Source organism: Mya arenaria, chromosome 4 (genome assembly GCF_026914265.1).
Source record: "Mya arenaria isolate MELC-2E11 chromosome 4, ASM2691426v1".
NCBI lineage: Eukaryota > Metazoa > Mollusca > Bivalvia > Myida > Myidae > Mya > Mya arenaria.
Window position 1 is genome coordinate 38,476,580 of NC_069125.1, and position 20,465 is coordinate 38,497,044.

General features: G+C 35.8%; 1 protein-coding gene across 2 annotated transcripts; it reads left to right on the plus strand.

Annotated features, from left to right (window-relative positions):
• Positions 1–208: 208 nt before the first annotated feature.
• Positions 209–20,457, plus strand: LOC128231764 (peptidyl-prolyl cis-trans isomerase FKBP5-like). Of its 2 annotated transcripts, XR_008260434.1 has the most exons (11): positions 209–570; positions 1,028–1,192; positions 1,760–1,858; positions 3,098–3,204; positions 6,872–7,018; positions 7,670–7,753; positions 13,029–13,143; positions 13,995–14,116; positions 14,847–15,029; positions 16,015–19,611; positions 19,660–20,457. XR_008260434.1 is itself a non-coding variant. In XM_052944944.1 (10 exons), exons 1-10 carry the CDS (start codon positions 312–314, stop codon positions 16,168–16,170), a joined length of 1,437 nt encoding a protein of 478 aa, XP_052800904.1. In that variant the 5' UTR covers positions 209–311; the 3' UTR covers positions 16,171–20,457. The 2 variants fall into 2 exon arrangements, 1 of the variants encoding a protein (XP_052800904.1); XM_052944944.1 differs by having other exon boundaries at positions 16,015–20,457.
• Positions 20,458–20,465: the final 8 nt, after the last annotated feature.

The window sequence follows — 20,465 nt, forward strand, 5'->3', positions numbered from 1 at the left end:
CGTATTTATCATGATTTTGAAATTCTTTTTTCGTTTACTGTCTGGTGACTTTATCCATTTTTATAGTAACATTAAATCCGATCTGGTACAAGGATTCGGTCCCAGATCAGATGGAAACCTTATGTACGGTAAACCCTCTTTGTGCAACAATTTATGTCTTGTCTACTCCGGGTTCTAAACTTTACTAAATCAAGAGCGATTGCAAACCAAGCATTTAGCCGACTCAGATGACTAAAAGCGAAAGTAGAGTTACACTTTTCATTTCAATCCGAAGCAACAGCATTTTGTTACTATAGAATTCAAAGGAAACGATGGCGGTAGTGTTTGATATGAAAAGATGCCCTGAAGCCTGTAACTTGCAGGTCGGGGACTCTGTCGACTGTACACCGAATAAAGATGGAGGGGTGATAAAAAAGTTGATGAAAGCTGGGGTAGGGGACGAATTTCCGAATTATGGTGACAAAGTTTTCTTCAATTATACTGCATACAAAGGGGATGAAATGACAGAAGAAAACATTTTTGACTCATCAGAGAAAGACGGAGAACAGTTTGAATATGACTGCCTAAGAGGTAAAACACATATGGTCAGAGACTGAGAGATATTTTTTTTTACTAAAACGAAAATTTTGAGTGTCTTTGTCCTTATTACAAAAAAATAATAATCCTGAAAACTTATTTCAACTTGAAATAATCAATGCCTTTCTTATCAAACCTTATTGTATCTTACACATGTACAGTATATGACAAAGAGGCTCTCAGGCTCATTAAAAAACCCCATTAATTTTGGCATATAATTAATGAATGTGTCCGAAGGCCCAGAATGGTGTGATATGGCTAATTTTAAATAGTACAAAATGTTTGAGTATTCCTTTATAAAAATCTTTAATTTGGTTTTTAACCGTATTCAAATATGAGTATGAAGTTTTTTTTATTTATATATCATTATAGCAAAGTCAATGTGTTTCTGAGACATAATGAACTTGTGTCTTATCACACCCATTGTTGTTGTTATTTTCATTTTCAACAGGCAAGGTTATCAGAGGTTTTGAATTGGCAGTGCTATCTATGAGACCAGGAGAAAGATCATTGATCTACCTTACACCAGAGTGGGGATTTGGTAAAAGTGGTGCTCCCCCAAGAGTCCCTCCAGACACCAATGTTATCTTTGATACAGAAATCGTCAGTGTGGAGTGTAAGTTGACAAGAATGTACGATGCCTATATGTAAATTCTTTGTCATTATGGCAAATATAGATTTTTTGAGTATTCTGCTTCGATAGAGGTCTAGTCTCATTATTATGAAATGTTCATTTTGTATATAAGAATAACATACAAAATATTCGTACACATTTATGTTGTTTATCAGTTCTGTAAGGAATAGGCAAAATTAAGTTTGATGCATGTACAGTGTTCCCAATAAGAACCAGCTGCTGGCCAAAATGGACGGTTCAAATGGCAATTGGACTGGTTCAAGTCGGGAAAAATAAATTAATTTTAAGTAGAATAAGTAGTAGCTGTTCGGTTACTTTACTATTTGAGACGGTTCAACCGAAACTTATTTAGAACCCTGCATGTATCTTCTTGTAATAATAAGCATGAATAAGGTTCTTTAAAAACAATGTTTTAGAGAAAGAGGCTATTAGAAGTGTAGTCCTCTTGAAACCTAAACTCCTAACAGGGCTTACTAATCAGTTGCATGTAATACATTTGATTGATAAATGTTACTACTGTATGTGCTCTTATTTTCTCGCAATTTATAGGTTCAGACATATCACCAGACCAAGATCAAACTCTGATGAGAAAAGTGTTAGTCAGAGGGAAAGGTCACCACCATGCGAACTTTGGGTGCCCAGTTGAGTGTAAGTAAAGAATTAGGTTTTCAAGCACTCAGGCCCAATTGGTAATATTTAAAAAAAAACCATCTAACCAAAGTATTTACAATAATTCATAGGGAGATTTTATATTTTGAATTTCTACTTACCTAATAACCGTATCAAGAGCTTTTACCAGTTGGCTTGTGTTAATTTTAATCTGGGACAAATTACAAATCATACTCCAAGTTTTAATCACATATGTTCCGGTATAAAAGTGAATTGTACTCAAACAACATGAAAGCAATTCATCCTGATTTTGATAATCATAACCATCAAACAATTGAATAACAGTAAAACTGCGGTCGTTCGAATAAGCGGTCGTTTCGAGAACTGGCGTTCCCTTGAGGTCGAAGCTTGGTCCCGAACTTTTTTCCTTGTATTTTAATATCAAATATACCGAAACCTAATTATGTCGAGGAGTCGAGCAAAATTCTCGGTCCCAAGTACACAAATCATGCACAAAACCTTATGGCTCCCTCGAGGTAATAATTTCACACTTTTTCTGAACGCGTGTTCCAAAATGAACAAACAATTGCTAGGTATCCAAATTTTCGCAAGTTGTAAAAATTGCATTGACAGTTGACAAGGTGTGAAAAACCGTTTAACACTGTTAACGCATGACCGATATTAGTTGATATGGGCATTTAAGAAGATAATTATGAGAAATAAATTACGAGAAGTAAGTTGTAAGAAATGTAAATGAGTAATAAAAATATGAATAAACACAACCATATCGATCCAACATCGGAATCTCTGAAAAGAATTACTTTTTGTCACTTTGCTTTGCAATATGGCCATTTTGTAAAAACAATCGATTTATTGAATGATATTTCTTTTACATTTTATATTTAGTATACATATAGTAAACGACAGCCTTTGAACATATGAGAGATTTCCACAACACAACACATAATTAATTGTTTTTAATATTATTTTTATCTAAATTGACAACACATTGCATGAAATAGTGAATGTATGGTTGTATTGATTACATGTTGATAATGTTTATACAAATGGTCCCTGATCTATATTTGCATATGTGCCAGGATGGGTTGTGGAGACATTTACTTGATAATACAGCTACTTGTAGTTCTTAACATTCAATGTTATTCACTTACTAATACAGCTTCCAGTAATAAACTAAGAGCACTTACAATAATATTGTATGTTTCATTCTAATAAAACCATGTAAGTGTTACATATATTTCTGTTACATTGTTGCAGTACATATCAGGGGAGAGTGTGATGGGCAAGTGTTTATTGACAAAGATGTCAACTTTTTTATGGGTGAGGGATCCTCTGATGAGCATGGCATTCCACCATTTATTGAGGTATGTGCAGTGTGGCATTCCACCATTTATTGAGGTATGTGTAGTGTAGTAACCATCATTTATTGAGGTATGTGCAGTTAGGGATTCTACCATTTATTGAGGTATGTGCAGTGTGGCATTCCACCATTTATTGAGGTATGTGCAGTTGGGGATTCTACCATTTATTGAGGTATGTGCAGTGTGGCATTCCACCATTTATTGAGGTATGTGCAGTTAGGCATTCCACCATTTATTGAGGTATTTGCAGTGTGGCATTCCATCATTTATCGAGGTAAGTGCAGTTAGGGATTCTACCATTTATTGATGTATGTGCAGTGTGGCATTCCACCATTTATCAAGGTATGTGCAGTTAGGAATTCTACCATTTATTGAGGTATGTGCAGTGTGGCATTCCACCATTTATTGAGGAATGTGCAGTTAGGGATTCTACCATTTATTGAAGTATGTGCAGTGTGGCATTCCACCATTTATTGAAGTATGTGCAGTTAGGCATTCCACCATTTATTGAGGTATTTGCAGTGTGGCATTCCACCATTTATCAAGGTAAGTGCAGTTAAGCATTACACCATTATAGAGGTACATGTATGCGCAGTGTGGCATTCCACCATTTATTGAGGTATTTGCAGTAAGGCATTCTACCATTTATTGAGGTATGGGCAATGAGGAATTCCACCATTTCTTGAGGTATGTGGAGTGTGGCATTCCACCATTTATTGAGGTATGTGCAGTGTGGCATTCCACCATTTATTAAGTTGTGTGCAATTTGGCTTTCTACCATTTATTGTGGTATGTGCAGTGAGGAATTCCACCATTTCGTGAGGTTTGTATAGTGTGGCATTCCACCATTTATTGAGGTATGTACAGTGAGGAATTCCACCATTATTTGAGGTATGTGTAGTGTGGCATTCCACCATTTATTGAGGTATGTGCAGTGTGGCATTCAACCATTTATTGAGGTATGTGCAGTGTGGTAACCATCATTTATTGAGGTATGTGCAGTGAGGAATTCCACCATTTCTTGAGGTATGTGAAGTGTGACATTCCACCATTGATTGAGGTATGTGCAGTGTGGCATTCCACCATTTATTGAGGAATGTGCAGTTAGGGATTCTACCATTTATTGAAGTATGTGCAGTGTGGCATTCCACCATTTATTGAAGTATGTGCAGTTAGGCATTCCACCATTTATTGAGGTATTTGCAGTGTGGCATTCCACCATTTATCAAGGTAAGTGCAGTTAAGCATTACACCATTATAGAGGTACATGTATGCGCAGTGTGGCATTCCACCATTTATTGAGGTATTTGCAGTTAGGCATTCTACCATTTATTGAGGTATGGGCAGTGAGGAATTCCATCATTTCTTGAGTAATGTGGAGTGTGGCATTCCACCATTTATTGAGGTATGTGCAGTGTGGCATTCCACCATTTATTAAGGTGTGTGCAATTTGGCTTTCTACCATTTATTGTGGTATGTGCAGTGAGGAATTCCACCATTTCGTGAGGTTTGTATAGTGTGGCATTCCACCATTTATTGAGGTATGAACAGTGAGGAATTCCACCATTATTTGAGGTATGTGTAGTGTGGCATTCCACCATTTATTGAGGTATGTGCAGTGTGGCATTTAACCATTTATTGAGGTATGTGCAGTGTGGTAACCATCATTTATTGAGGTATGTGCAGTGAGGAATTCCACCATTTCTTGAGGTATGTGAAGTGTGACATTCCACCATTGATTGAGGTATGCGCAGTGTGGCATTCAGCCATTTATTGAGGTATGTGCAGTGTGACATGCCACCATTTATTGAGGTATGTGCAGTGAGGAATTCACCCATTTATTGAGGTATGTGCAGTGAGGAATTTCACCATTTATTGAGATATGTGCAGTGAGGAATTCCACCATTTATTGAGGTATGTGCTGTGAGGAATTTCACCATTTATTGAGGTATGTGCAGTGTGGCATTCCACCATTTATTGAGGTATGTGCAGTGTGGCATTCCACCATTTATTGAGGTATGTGCAGTGAAGAATTCCGACATTTTGTCAAGTATATGGAAGGTGGCATTCCACCATTTATTGAGGTATGAGCAGCGAGGAATTTCACCATTTATTGAGGTATGTGCAGTGAGGAATTCCACCATTTCTTGAGGTATGTATAGTGTGGCATTCCACCATATTGAGGTAAGTGGAGTGTGGCATTCAACCATTTAATGAGGTATGTGCGGTGTCACTGTGTGGCATTCCACCATTTATTGAGGTATATGCAGTGAGGAATTCCACCATTTTGTGAAGTATATGGAAGGTGTTATTCCGCCATTTATTGAGTTATGTGCAGTGAAGAATTTCACCATTTCTTGAGGTAAGTGTAGTGTGGCATTCCACCATTTACTAAGGTATGTGCAGTGCGGAATTCCACCATTTATTAGGGTATGTGCAGTGTGGCATTCAACCATTAGGTGAGGTATGTGCAGTGTGACATTCCACCATTTATTGGGGTATTTGCAGTGTGGCATTCAACCATTAGGTGAGGTATGTGCAGTGTGTTATTCCACCATTTATTATGCTATGTGGAGTGTGGCATTCAACCATTTATTGAGGTATGTGCAGTGTGGCATTCCACCATTTATTGAGGTATGTGCAGTGTGGCATTCAACCATTTTGTGAGGTATGTGCAGTGTGGCATTCAACCATTTATTGAGGTATGTGCAGTGTGTCATTCCACCATTTATTGAGGTAAGTAGAGTGAGGCATTCCACCATTTTATTAAGGAATGTGCAGAATGGCATTTCACCATTTATTGAGGTATGTGCAGTATGGCATTCCACCATTTATTGAGGTATTTGGTGAATTTAATTTCACTGTTTTTAGCTCACCTGAGCACAAAGTGCTCAAGGTGAGCTATTGTGATCGCCCTGTGTCTGTCGTCCGTCATCGTCCGTCGTAGAGGTCACATTTATGAATGTATGTTCATGAAACTTAGTCAGAATGTTTATATTAATAATCTCTAAGTCAAGTTTGAATCTGGGTCATGTGTGGATAAAAACAAGGTCATAAGGTCAAATCTTAGGAAAAATTTGTAAGGACTCTAGAGGTCACATTTATGACTGTATGTTCATGAAACTTAGTTAGAATGTTTATATTGATTAGCCCTAGGCCAAGTTCGAATCTGGGTCATGTGCGGTCAAAAACTAGGTCACCAGGGCAAATAATAGGAAAAGCATGTTAACACTATAAGAGGCCACATTTATGACCATATGTTCATGGAACTTGATCAGAATGTTATTCTTGATGATCTTTATTAGATCAGGTGAGCGATACAGGGCCTTCAGGGCCCTCTTGTTTAATATATGTGGTCATTTATGTTCTTATAACCATATGTACTGCTAGCAGATGTGATGTTGTGGGTTTGGTTATCTGGGGAAATTTTCTGTTTGATCCTGGGTTAGAAAAAAATGAAATTGGTGGTGGTTTTCATTTATAGACATGGTCGACATGTATCTGCTGCAATTTTTATAATATTCTTTGTTACAACACTTAGTTAGCCCTTTTGCCTAGAGCCTTTTAGTAATTATATTTGTGGTAAATTTTGTGTTGAAGGTCAGACTTAAATATCAAGTGATAATTGTTCACTTGATGAATACAAGGCTACTCTTTCATTCGTTTTCAGCCGTATCTGGACCACTGGAAGAATGGAGAGGAAGCTCGTATTAACTATGCAGCAAAACATGCTTATGGAGCTGCAGGCTGCCCTAAGTATGGCATTGAGCCCAACAAAGATCTCGTCTTCTGGATCAACATGAAAAAATTTGAAAGGGTATTTTCATGCTCTATTTAGACCAAAAAATATGAAGTATTTCGCATAGACCAATAGAAAAATATGATAAGACACTTTACAATTTGACATTTAGATCAACCATATATCAAGGAACTAGATAAAGAGGATTGGGTGTATGTATGAAATATGCATTCATTAACCATGTTATCTAAATAATTCTTTTACAAAGATGTGTGTTGGGATCTCTTGATCATATCCAGTGTCTTTTATCACTGTATCGTACATGCCATATCACCAGGCAGGGGGAAAAATCTCCCGGAATTCCGACCCACCCCCTGTCTCCCCGCCGGTGGATCCATATCCCCTGGAATTTGAAAAAAAAGTTGTTTTTTTTTTTTTAAACTAGTAGCTCAAGGTTAACAAAGGAAAGCATCCATAATAGTATTAGTGTGAAATTCCATGAAGGACCATGATGACTAAGTCTAAAAATAATTGTAATTAGAGTGTGTTTCTGTATTTATTCTTATATCAACAATGTAGATATTGCGCTTAATTTCGCTTCGTAAAAATCCCCTTGTGTAATATCAAAATCCCCTGGAATTCAGACCAAAATCCCCTGGAAATAGTCAGAAATATGGCATGTATGCTGTATAATGCCAAAACGTAAATTGTTCCTTTGTTGATGTGTAGGTCCAAGAATACTGGGATCTTGACTACAAACAAAAGATGGACCGTAGTGACGAGTACAAGATAAAGGGGAACAAATACTTCAAGGTCAGTTCAGTTCTTTTATCAAACATATTTGCCAGTCTTAATTTTAATCTTATATGACTGGCAGATATACATGTCTGGCTCCTTTGTTTAAAATCATAGGGTAATTAATTTGCCCATGCATCATGTTTGTAAATTGAAGTCAAGGTTCCTGTTTATTTATTGTATGTATACCTGACTAAGAAGGTCTAGGAAGTCATCACAGAGAAAATTGTTCAACGTCCACACAAGGTACTCCTCCATGGTTATACTCCCATCCTAGAATACAAATTAATATAACGGTGGGCTTAAGCTAAAGAGATAACGAAGAGTGCTGCACTCTATCCTTTAATGGTGGTCATATGGAAAAGGTATTTGATCGTCATCACACAAGAGATTCCTACAATGAGACCTTATCTAGTTACCTCACTCATTTCTTATTAAAACCAATTTTGTGGATTGACCCCTTTTCAAATAGAATAATGGATTTGTCAAAGCCATAATATCATTGTAAATGCCCCATGTCATGTTTAAACTTGACCTTGGCCATATTTTGAAAGCGTTTTAAGATATTCAAATAAAACTTTAAATGTTGCCAAAGACAATATGCACATGAAAAGGAAGACTCATAACATTGGCTTTAATTATTGTTGCTTTATGGACATTGTTTGATGGAAAAACAGACAAGCATAGGCGTTCCTTTTTAGCTCACCTTAGCCTTAGGCTGATGGTGAGCTTTTAGGATCGATGATTGTCCGTCGTCTGTCGTCCGTCCACACTTAGTTTGTTAACACTCTAGGGGTCACATTTTTGCCTCAATTGTCACGAAACTTGGCCAGGATGTTTGTCCCAGTAATTACTCGGACAAGTTCGAATATGGGTCAAAAACTAGGTCACAGCGCCCAAACAAGGAAAAACCTTGTTAACACTCTTAAGGTAACATTTTAAGCCCAAATATCCTGGAAATTTGTCAGAAAGGTTTTTTTGATGATTTCTAACTCAAGTTCGAATATGGGTCATCTGGGGTCAAAAACTAGGTCACAGAGCCTAAAAATGGAAAACCTTGTTAACACTCTAGAGGTTATATTTTGAGCCCAAATATCCTGGAAATTTGTCAGAAAGTTTGTTTCGATGATTTCTAGCTCAAGTTCAAATATGGGTCGTCTGGGGTAAAAAAACTAGGTCACAGAGCCCAAATATGGAAATACGTTGTTAACACTCTAGAGGTAACATTTTCAGCCCAAATATCCTGGAAATATGTCAGAAAGGTTGTTTCGATGATTTCTAGCTCAAGTTCGAATATGGGTCATCTGGGGTCAAAAACTAGGTCACAGAGCCCAAATATGGAAAAACCTTGTTAACACTCTAGAGGTAAGTTTTTCAGCCCAAATATCCTGGAAATTTGTCAAAAAGGTTGTTTTGATGATTTCTAGCTCAAGTTCGATTATGGGTCATCTGGGGTAAAAAACTAGGTCAAAGAGCCCAATTATGGAAATACCTTGTTAACACTCTAGAGGTAACATTTTCAGCCCAAATATCCTGGAAATATATCAGAAAGGTTGTTTCGATGATTTCTAGCTCAAGTTCGAATATGGGTCATCTGGGGTCAAGAACTAGGTCACAGAGCCCAAATATGGAAAAACCTTGTTAACACTCTCGAGGTAACATTTTCAGCCCAAATATCCTGGAAATTTGTCAAAAAGGTTGTTTTGATGCTTTCTAGCTCAAGTTTGAATATGGGTCATCTGGGGTCAAGAACTAGGTCACAGAGCCCAACTATTGAAATACCTTGTTAACACTCTCGATGTAACATTTTCAGCCCAAATATCCTGGAATTTTGTCAGAAAGGTTGTCTCAATGATTTCTAGCTCAAGTTCAATATGGGTCATCTGGGGTCAAAAACTAGGTCACAGAGCCCAAATATGGAAAAACCTTGTTAACACTCTAGGGGTCACATTTTTGCCTCAATTGTCACGAAACTTGGCCAGGATGTTTGTCCCAGTAATTACTCGGACAAGTTCGAATATGGGTCAAAAACTAGGTCACAGCGCCCAAACAAGGAAAAACCTTGTTAACACTCTTAAGGTAACATTTTAAGCCCAAATATCCTGGAAATTTGTCAGAAAGGTTTTTTTGATGATTTCTAACTCAAGTTCGAATATGGGTCATCTGGGGTCAAAAACTAGGTCACAGAGCCTAAAAATGGAAAAACCTTGTTAACACTCTAGAGGTTATATTTTGAGCCCAAATATCCTGGAAATTTGTCAGAAAGTTTGTTTCGATGATTTCTAGCTCAAGTTCAAATATGGGTCGTCTGGGGTAAAAAAACTAGGTCACAGAGCCCAAATATGGAAATACGTTGTTAACACTCTAGAGGTAACATTTTCAGCCCAAATATCCTGGAAATTGGTATGTAAGGTTGTTTCGATGATTTCTAGCTCAAGTTCGAATATGGGTTTTCTGGGTAAAATACTAGGTCACAGAGTCCAAATATGGAAAAACCTTGTTAACACTCTAGAGGTAAGTTTTTCAGCCCAAATATCCTGGAAATTTGTCAAAAAGGTTGTTTTGATGATTTCTAGCTCAAGTTCGATTATGGGTCATCTGGGGTAAAAAACTAGGTCAAAGAGCCCAATTATGGAAATACCTTGTTAACACTCTAGAGGTAACATTTTCAGCCCAAATATCCTGGAAATATATCAGAAAGGTTGTTTCGATGATTTCTAGCTCAAGTTCGAATATGGGTCATCTGGGGTCAAGAACTAGGTCACAGAGCCCAAATATGGAAAAACCTTGTTAACACTCTCGAGGTAACATTTTCAGCCCAAATATCCTGGAAATTTGTCAAAAAGGTTGTTTTGATGCTTTCTAGCTCAAGTTTGAATATGGGTCATCTGGGGTCAAGAACTAGGTCACAGAGCCCAACTATTGAAATACCTTGTTAACACTCTCGATGTAACATTTTCAGCCCAAATATCCTGGAATTTTGTCAGAAAGGTTGTCTCAATGATTTCTAGCTCAAGTTCAATATGGGTCATCTGGGGTCAAAAACTAGGTCACAGAACCCAAATATGGAAATATATACCTTGTAAACACTCTAGAGGTAACATTTTAAGCCCAAATATCCTGGAAATTTGTCAAAAAGGTTGTTTTGATGATTTCTAGCTCAAGTTCAAATATGGGTCATCTCTGGTAAAAAACTAGGTCACAGAGCCCAAATATGGAAAAACCTTGTTAACACTCTCGAGGTAACATTTTCAGCCCAAATATCCTGGAAATTTGTCAAAAAGGTTGTTTTGATGCTTTCTAGCTCAAGTTTGAATATGGGTCATCTGGGGTCTAGAACTAGGTCACAGAGCCCAACTATTGAAATACCTTGTTAACACTCTCGATGTAACATTTTCAGCCCAAATATCCTGGAATTTTGTCAGAAAGGTTGTCTCAATGATTTCTAGCTCAAGTTCAATATGGGTCATCTGGGGTCAAAAACTAGGTCACAGAGCCCAAATATGGAAAAACCTTGTTAACACTCTAGAGGTAAGTTTTTCAGCCCAAATATCCTGGAAATTTGTCAAAAAGGTTGTTTTGATGATTTCTAGCTCAAGTTCGATTATGGGTCATCTGGGGTAAAAAACTAGGTCAAAGAGCCCAATTATGGAAATACCTTGTTAACACTCTAGAGGTAACATTTTCAGCCCAAATATCCTGGAAATATATCAGAAAGGTTGTTTCGATGATTTCTAGCTCAAGTTCGAATATGGGTCATCTGGGGTCAAGAACTAGGTCACAGAGCCCAAATATGGAAAAACCTTGTTAACACTCTCGAGGTAACATTTTCAGCCCAAATATCCTGGAAATTTGTCAAAAAGGTTGTTTTGATGCTTTCTAGCTCAAGTTTGAATATGGGTCATCTGGGGTCAAGAACTAGGTCACAGAGCCCAACTATTGAAATACCTTGTTAACACTCTCGATGTAACATTTTCAGCCCAAATATCCTGGAATTTTGTCAGAAAGGTTGTCTCAATGATTTCTAGCTCAAGTTCAATATGGGTCATCTGGGGTCAAAAACTAGGTCACAGAACCCAAATATGGAAATATATACCTTGTAAACACTCTAGAGGTAACATTTTAAGCCCAAATATCCTGGAAATTTGTCAAAAAGGTTGTTTTGATGATTTCTAGCTCAAGTTCAAATATGGGTCATCTCTGGTAAAAAACTAGGTCACAGAGCCCAAATATGGAAAAACCTTGTTAACACTCTAGAGGTAACATTTTCAGCCCTAATATCATGGAAATTTGTCAGGAAGGGTTTTTCGATGATTTCTAGCTCAAGTTTGAATATGGGTCATCTGGGGTCAAAAACTAGGTCACAGAGCCCAAATATGGAAAAACCTTGTTGACACTCTCGAGGTAACATTTTCAGCCCAAATATCCTGGAAATTTGTCAGAAATGTTGTTTTGATGATTTCTAGCTCAAGTTCGAATATTGGTCATCTGGGGTCAAAAACTAGGTCACAGAGCCCAAATATGATAAAACCTTGTTAACACTCTAGAGGTAACAATTTCATACATCAGAGAAAACAAATCCCTGTTATTGCCCTTTAATTATCAACAAGTCTATAGCACAAAGTTTTACTGAGGTGAGTGATATAGGGCCATCTTGGCCCTCTTGTTTTATATACTAGCATGTTTCTATTTAATCTATAAAGGAGGCTCATCTGCAAACATACCCTCTAATCCGATGAAGGGACAGGTGGGGTCAATTTCAAAGATGCTATTTCTTAACAGATGAACCTTTGCATTGCATTTTGGTGATGGATTCAAGGTCAAGGTCACTGTTACTGAAAACAGACAAGTATTTACTAATGAATTTTATAAGTTAGGAATGATGCATAATTATTAAATGTTTTATAAGTAAGCTCATGTTGAGACGAAGGTTGAGATCATATTTTTTATTTAACTTAGTGTATAGGCATACCTTTGGGGCTAGTTTGGTCAAGGCCAAGGTAAATATAACAAACAAATGGGAAACAGTTTTGATTCATTAACTTTTGTTACAAATGATTTTCAGTTATTAAAATTGGTATATACCCGGTAGCAAGCTCATGTTGATTGGATTTTGTGTTGGTTTGAAAATGTTTAAGGACACTGCCTGTATTAAGACACCCAAAAATTAAATTGAGAAAAAAATTGGATTGCTCAAATTAAAAACCTGGTTTCAATCAAATGACGAAAAGATCCATTCTAGGAATAAATGTGACAATGAGATTATTACATTGGAATCGTATATTGTTACCAGAATGGGGAGTACGATTTAGCGTCAAAGTTCTACGAGGAGATGATCGACTTTGTACAGCATGACCTGTGTATGGAGGGAGCGGAGGAGAAGAGAAGGCGCAATTTACTTCTTGTTGGTAAGAACTCTTTGCATCTACCTTGACACATATTTAATATACAACTTACATGTCTATTAAACGTGCATGAGAATTTGTGTAATCCCACTAGCAGATACATTGTATTTAGAAACCCCATGATAATAATGTAATGTTTATTTTTCGGAAAAATATTTCTATTTAGCAAAACGGCTTCTTACGTCTGTAGGAGGACACTTATAAAAAAACTCATACAATATCTATTACTTTATATACAAGTACAGTTTTTGGGGGCAGTTTTATGACATATACTTACATATTTTGTTTTGACAGCTTAGGCCATCATTAAAAAGATGTTGGTTTGCGGTGCTCCGACCGACTCACCGAAATAAGCCCCGACCCAATCTTTTTTATCGCTACCGCTACCGTCTTTTTTTTTTTTTTTGGTCCCAATCCGTATCTTTGGGCCAATTTCGCGTTTGGTCCTTTGATGCTCTACAGACCAACCGTGTTGTACTGCCAACCTGCAAACCCTGAAAGGACTGGGAGACCAATTATTAAAAGACTTCCTAGAATGAATTAAAGTGTATCCATGTATCTGAAAAATAATAAAATGGTTCTGTCGTTGAATTCTCAGTGCTGTTATCTAAAATATGCAATGCCCCTTACATCAGACTATGGGTCATATTTATAGATTTGCCTTTGTCGTCTGTAAAAATAAAAAAAAATAAAAAAATAAAAATAAATCCCTACCTACCTACCCACCCCAAAAATTGTGGGTAGGCACACCGCAAACCAACATTTTTTTAATGATGGCCTTATCGCTGACCACAGCATGAATTATGTATTACATTCTATGTTTTTAGTTAATGACAAACCAAATCTGTCTTCAGGAAATCTGAACTTGGCGCAAGCATACCTCAAGGTTGATAAAAACACAAAGGCTCGTGATTGCTGTGATACAGCTCTCACATTTGACGAAAAAAACGTAAAGGCCTTCTTCAGAAGGGGCATGGTAGGGCTGCATGTTGCTATTTTTTTAGCTTTTCTGTCTTTTTAGCTTTTTTGTCTTTTGAATAAAAAGTTGTGGTATTGTGATAGCCTTAGTGTTCAGCGCCGTCATGCAAAAGCTTTATCCATAGCCATGACTCGACTGTTTTAGACATGGTTCCATACAGTACTGTAATTTTGGCTAAAGTATTTGTCCAGCCTTGACCATGTGTTGACCTCCAATTCCTGTGTGCAATTTTTGATAAGGTAAAAAAACCCACACCATTTATATATTCTTTTGCCACCTTGTATGTGTATCTTTTGGTTGTTTCTAGTACTACCAAGAGGTTTAAATGTACTGTTTTTATAGAAATCTTTAGTTAACATAGACCTAGACAAGATGGCGATGATTTTAAGTGTGAGAATAACATTTTCAGAAGCAGCTTTACCGAAAATTTTCCCGACTTACCAACCCTACCACACACACATTCACTTTCTACCAGTGGTAGTGATATCAGAAACAACTATTATTTTTTTGTCCTAAGGAAGTTTGCAACAAGTAGTAGTTGATTCTGTCTATCCTGCTGTCATTCATGATGTGTTTATTTATAGAAATACTTACTTAAAAGAATAAATATTGTATATTAAGAATATTTTATTTTAATGCACAATCTTTAAACTTCATGTAGAAACAGTTAGGAAGGCTGAAAATGTATACTTCTGTTGAATTTAATTACCCATGATTCATATTTAAGGCATACCTTGGAATGATGGAGTATGAAAAAGCGAAGAAAGACTTCCAAAAAGTGCTGGAGTTGGAACCATATAACATGCATGCAAAAAAACATATTGACATATGCACAAACAAAATGGTCGAAACAACTCAGAGTGAGAGGGATCTCGATCGCAGGATGATGTCTGGTATAGGGAAACATTCTGTAAGTATTATTATTTATGTTTGTTTAAAGGAATTAAATGTAGGAATGCTTCTGTTCTTTCTGTCATATAACTTTGCTCGGTCTTCATAAAACATCTTAAGTCATTTCTTAACTTGAGTCGATTTCTGAAATTGTTCATAGTCAAATTAAAAGAAAAGTATAAGTGATTTTAAAATAAAGATATGCCCAATCAAAACATAAAATATAATAAAATTAATTAAGATATTTTGATGCAATTAATGTGTTTAAGTTCAGTGCAAATGACTTATAGGCTGTACATTTCATAACATGTATTTTAAAGCTGCACGCTCACAGATTGACAGTTTTGACAACTTATATTGCAAAAATCCACTCAAGTCTCGAGACAAGTACAACCTTCAGGATCAAAATGCAGTACTAAAATTGCAAAATTCATGAGAGTCAAATATGCTATTCCTGATTAAAACACACTACTAGTGACCCTTTTTTATTACTGGTTTAGATGGCACAGAAGACAAAATAAAAAACTTCTTTGTTCTCTTATGCAATTTGACCATGCACAATAATACTTATGACATCAGTAAAGTGGAATACAGCCATATTGCACTAAGTGGAATATGGACTCACAATGTATATTGTGATATGTAGTACTTGCATGATGTCCTGTTTCGAGCCCCTAGGGTCAAAGTCGAGGTCACAGTTACTAAAAATAGAAAAAAAACCAGTTCATACTGAATCTCACATCAAAGGCTGAAATTCTTCTGGCAAGCATTGAAAACCTGGTTTTGTTGCATTGTTCACTATCTAATTTGACTTTTTTATGGCTTTTGACAGGCACATTTTACCTCATTTTTACCTGTATTTTTTTCTAAGAAATGTTGAGCATGTGTCTTATGAAATCTGGTGTTTTCAGGTAAAAGTATCCCTTTCAATGTTTGTACATTATCATAATCAAACCAATGTGATGGCCTTTGATTGCATTCTTATACTCTTATTTTAATAACAGGATGATGGTAGTAGCCTGTACAGTAGTGGAATGGACGACATTGACAACTGGGACAACAACATGGCACAGGGCATGATGCCTCTAGAGGAGGAACAGGCCGCGTTTGGCGACATCAGCCCCAGTGACGGGGGCAACAACCATGGGCTTAGAGACTAGCATCACCATGGCTTTTGGAGTTTGATTAGATCCAGATATGTTGTGGGGTTGAGGGGGAGGGGAGAAAACCATCAGGTACAAGAACAGAGTGCCGGGGTAGGGGATGGTTTTTGGGTCTAGAAATGGTTGTGTTTATAGGCAAGTTACAATGACTATCCTCTATTATATCAGCTTGGAGTTTCCAGTCTGTGTCTCCACTGCCTGTCTCCACTGTATAGATGTTGCACTGTGTACTAAGGAACTACTCATTATTTAATGTCTACATGACTGTATAGCAATGGCATCGAGATACATGAATGTATGTGCATTATACTATCATAAATATGTGTTAAACAGTACAAAAAAACTATGAAACATTTTCACATTCTTATTGTAGTTGACATGTACCGTAATCAGATTTGCAAAGTAATTTTTAGCTCGTCTATTTGAAGAATAGGTGGGCTATACTACTCGCCCAGGCGTCGGCGTCCGGTTAAAGTTTTAGGGCAAGTTGGGATTTTCACTTACAAGTCCAATACCCTTCATTCAATTGAGTTAATACTTCACACAGTTGTTCAGGGCCATCACATGATGAGGTTAGATAACTCCATATTATTATATACACAGATTATGGCCCATGATTGACTATGAAACTTACTGTAGGTTAAAGTTTTAGGGCAGGTTGGGATATTTATATACTTCTATACCCTTCATTCAATTGACTTAATACTACACACATTTGTTAAGGACCATCCCACAATGAGGTTACATAACTCCATATTATCCTTAATACAAGTTATGGCCCCTGATTGACTTAGGTTAAAGTTTTAAGGCAGGTTAAAGTTTTAGGGCAAGTTGGGATTTTCACTTAAAACTCCAATACCATTCATTCAATTGACTTAATACTTCACACAGTTGTTCAGAGCCATCACATAATGAGGTTAGATAACTCCATATTATCTTTTATACAAATTATGGCCCCTGATTGACTATGGAACTTAGGTTATCGTTTCAGGGCAGGTTGGGATATTTATTAATAACTTCTATACCCTTCATTCAATTGACTTAATACTTCACACAATTGTTCAGGACCATCACCCAATGAGGTTACATAACTCCATATCCTTAAAACAAGCTATGGCCCCTGACTGACTTAGGTTAAAGTTTTAGGCAAGTAAAAGTTGAGGTCAAGTTAAGATTTTAATAAAAAAACTTCTATACCTTTCATTCAATGCACTTAATAAAATTCACAAGCATTTACGACCAGCTTACAACAAGAAACATAGCTCCATTTTAACCCTAAATACAAATTATGTCCTTTGAATATTTTTTTTTTTAATTTCTTTTGACAGGCACATTTTTACATTCTTAACCAGTTTTTTACCAAGGGAAAACAAGGAGGCCTATACTATATGGCCCTTGAATTTTTTTTATTATTTTTTTTTAAATTTCTTTTGAAAGGCATATTTGTATATTCTTATCCACATTTTCATAATGGGAAATCAAGTTATTTGAATGACCTGCGTCATTTTTCGGGTGGTGGGAGGGCAGCATCAAAGTCACATAATGTATTGAATAATTTTAGTTAGGTTTGACATAAATAGACCAAACTTAGTAATATTACATTGTTATTGTATTCACTTCTAAGTCAAAGCGGCGAAGACCAGCACGCTGTCTTACGACAGCTCTTGTTTTATAAATTGATAACATCGTTTTACTACAATGTATTTATATCTTTATTTATATTGAAGCAACTTGGCGATTATCTGGAATAGTTGCTTGCAATTTGTTGTTTTTTTTCTTCTTTTTTATTTCTGTTTTATCCAGATGTACGGTAATGGTAAATTGTAATACATTTGCAATGAATGTAAATAGATTGGTGGCCACATCGCATCTGCAACATTAACATGCAAAATCTTTCATCTTAGCCCAAACTCCAAAAACGCTAAATGTATTTAAATGAAACTTGGTATACATATTGCTAGAGACAGTTTGCAGGTATATAGCAAGGCCAATTAATCTGACTTTTATAATTGTACAGAAATGCCCCTTTTTTGACAAAAAAATCATGCTAGAACTTTTAACCTTTACTATTACTCAAACACAGTGAATGATATTCTAATAAAACTTGGCACAATTGTTGCCAGGGCAATACATACATGTTTAGCAAAGCCCATATGACTTTAGTACTTGTTAGATATGGCCCTTTTCAACCAAAACAACAACATGCAAAAACTTGAACCTAAAATGTTCAAATGAAACTTGGTACACATGTTGTCAGAATCCATAAAATTGTTCATGTGTATAGCTAGGTATATAACTTGTGACTCTTATAATTGTCAGCCCTGTTTCCAAAAAAATGAAGCCCAGCGCTGGAGTTTGCTTCACGGCTAATCTGATTTCAGCAAGTTAGATTTGTGCCATAAACATGAATTTACATTGTGTTGCACAATCATTTTTAATACCAATTCATTTGTAGAAAAGGAACCATTTTTTTAATTGGATGTGTGCACAAACACATATTGTTATTTTCTGTAAAATCATTGTAAGCAATATTCAGTTCATGTACATTTCTGTGACACTTGCCTACTTTTATATAAACGTATCATAGTATTTTGCATTCAATGCAAATATCTGTTTTATAATTCCATATTTTTTTATAAATGTATATAAAATGTACATGTATGTCAAAGAGTTAACTCTGAATGTTTTACAATTATCATTTTCTTTTCTAATTTGCTTATTTTGTTTTGAATTTTGTTTGATGATTTTTGGTTGTTTTCAGGGAAAATTTGACCAAATGATCAACACTGAAATGTTGACTAAAATATGTGTGTTTTATTTTATATCATACAAAGCTGCACAACATATTGCAACTGGGAGGCTATTCCGAAAACAAGTATTCTACCCCACCTGATAACCAGCTATTTTAAATAAAAGCATATTACCCATCTGTTGACCCTACTATTTTGGTGTGAATGAAAATGATTTTTTTTTTACAAGCATTCAAGCCATTTACCAATGAATTTTTTAACGAGGATTACATTTTTTTTCTCTATTATTTTTTAAAAAATTGGTTTTGTAAAATGTGAATATTTTATATGTTGTAAAAAATTTGTGTCAATTGTAAGATGATTGTAGGGTTTATTTTTCAGACAGATCAGACGTAAAGTTCAGCCACTAATACAAAACCCAGGTTTTGGAAAAGAGGCGTTTACACATGTTTTGATAGACTCCAAAATTTGTATATTTCACATCATTTCCTTAATATAAATAAGAAATAAACAAGGTTATATGCGTTTTCATTGGCCTGGAATATTATGGTTATACTGAATAGTGATGAGCTATGGGGCTATTACTGATGGCTGATCAGACATCTGGAGAGATAATTGTAGTCAAATTTGATTTTCCAGAATTTGATCTTCCTGTATTAGTCATTTAGTGAATTATATAATCAAGAAGGTTTGATCTTCCTGTATTAGTCATTTAATGAATAAAATAATCAAGAAGGTTTGATCTTCCTGTATTAGTCATTTAGTGAATTATATAATCAAGAAGGTTTTCAGGCTCCAGGCCATACAAATTTAAAGTGAAAGATTTTCTGACGGTTGCATGAAAGTGATTAAACAGTTCCCTTCGAGCAGGCAAATTTTGAAGAAATTTGATTGAAATTGATGACTATTTATGTTGTTGTTTTTTAACTAACCATTTGAATTGTAAAATTTAACTACCTGTTGAAAGTGTAATTAATTAAAAGGACATCAAATTTATTTGTGAATATTTTTATAATCACACAGCAATTTTAACTTTTTCTGAAGCTTTAAAGCCATTATTAACTAAATGCTTTTTATAGATCAATAGAGAACTTCTTTTTAAAGTAATAAACCCTTATGCTGCGCACAACAACAAATGTATTTATTCTATAAAATTCAAAGTTTTCAAGAAAATATCAATCATGGGTTTCCAGGTCCAGACTGAAAAATTCTACCCTTGAGCGTGCTGTGTTGCAGGTAGCCTTTGAACAGGCATACAAATGTCCCCTAGGTCGGATTTATCCATCCAGACCAGAAACGCATGATCAAAATTACTACAAGTTTTTTTTTTAATTCTAAATCTTCCTTCCGTCCTAAATATTTTACTTGATGTAAGGACTTTCAGTCCTTGGAATAGATTTATGATGTTTTTGCAATTTTACATGTATGTGTTGTATTAAATCGCATGAAAATAATTGCTTTCTTAACATTTCATTGTGTGTTGTTGTTGTTAGAAATCATAATGAACAATTGGAATTAAATTATTTATGATATACTTTCTTC

Excerpts from the sequence above, each read along its gene's own strand:
- LOC128231764 (XM_052944944.1), top strand. The coding sequence starts at position 312 with ATGGCGGTAGTGTTTGATATGAAAAGATGCCCTGAAGCCTGTAACTTG. Across the intron at positions 1,193-1,759 it reads AGAAATCGTCAGTGTGGAGT|GTTCAGACATATCACCAGAC; the intron begins GTAAGTTGACAA and ends CGCAATTTATAG. Across the intron at positions 14,117-14,846 it reads CCTTCTTCAGAAGGGGCATG|GCATACCTTGGAATGATGGA; the intron begins GTAGGGCTGCAT and ends TTCATATTTAAG.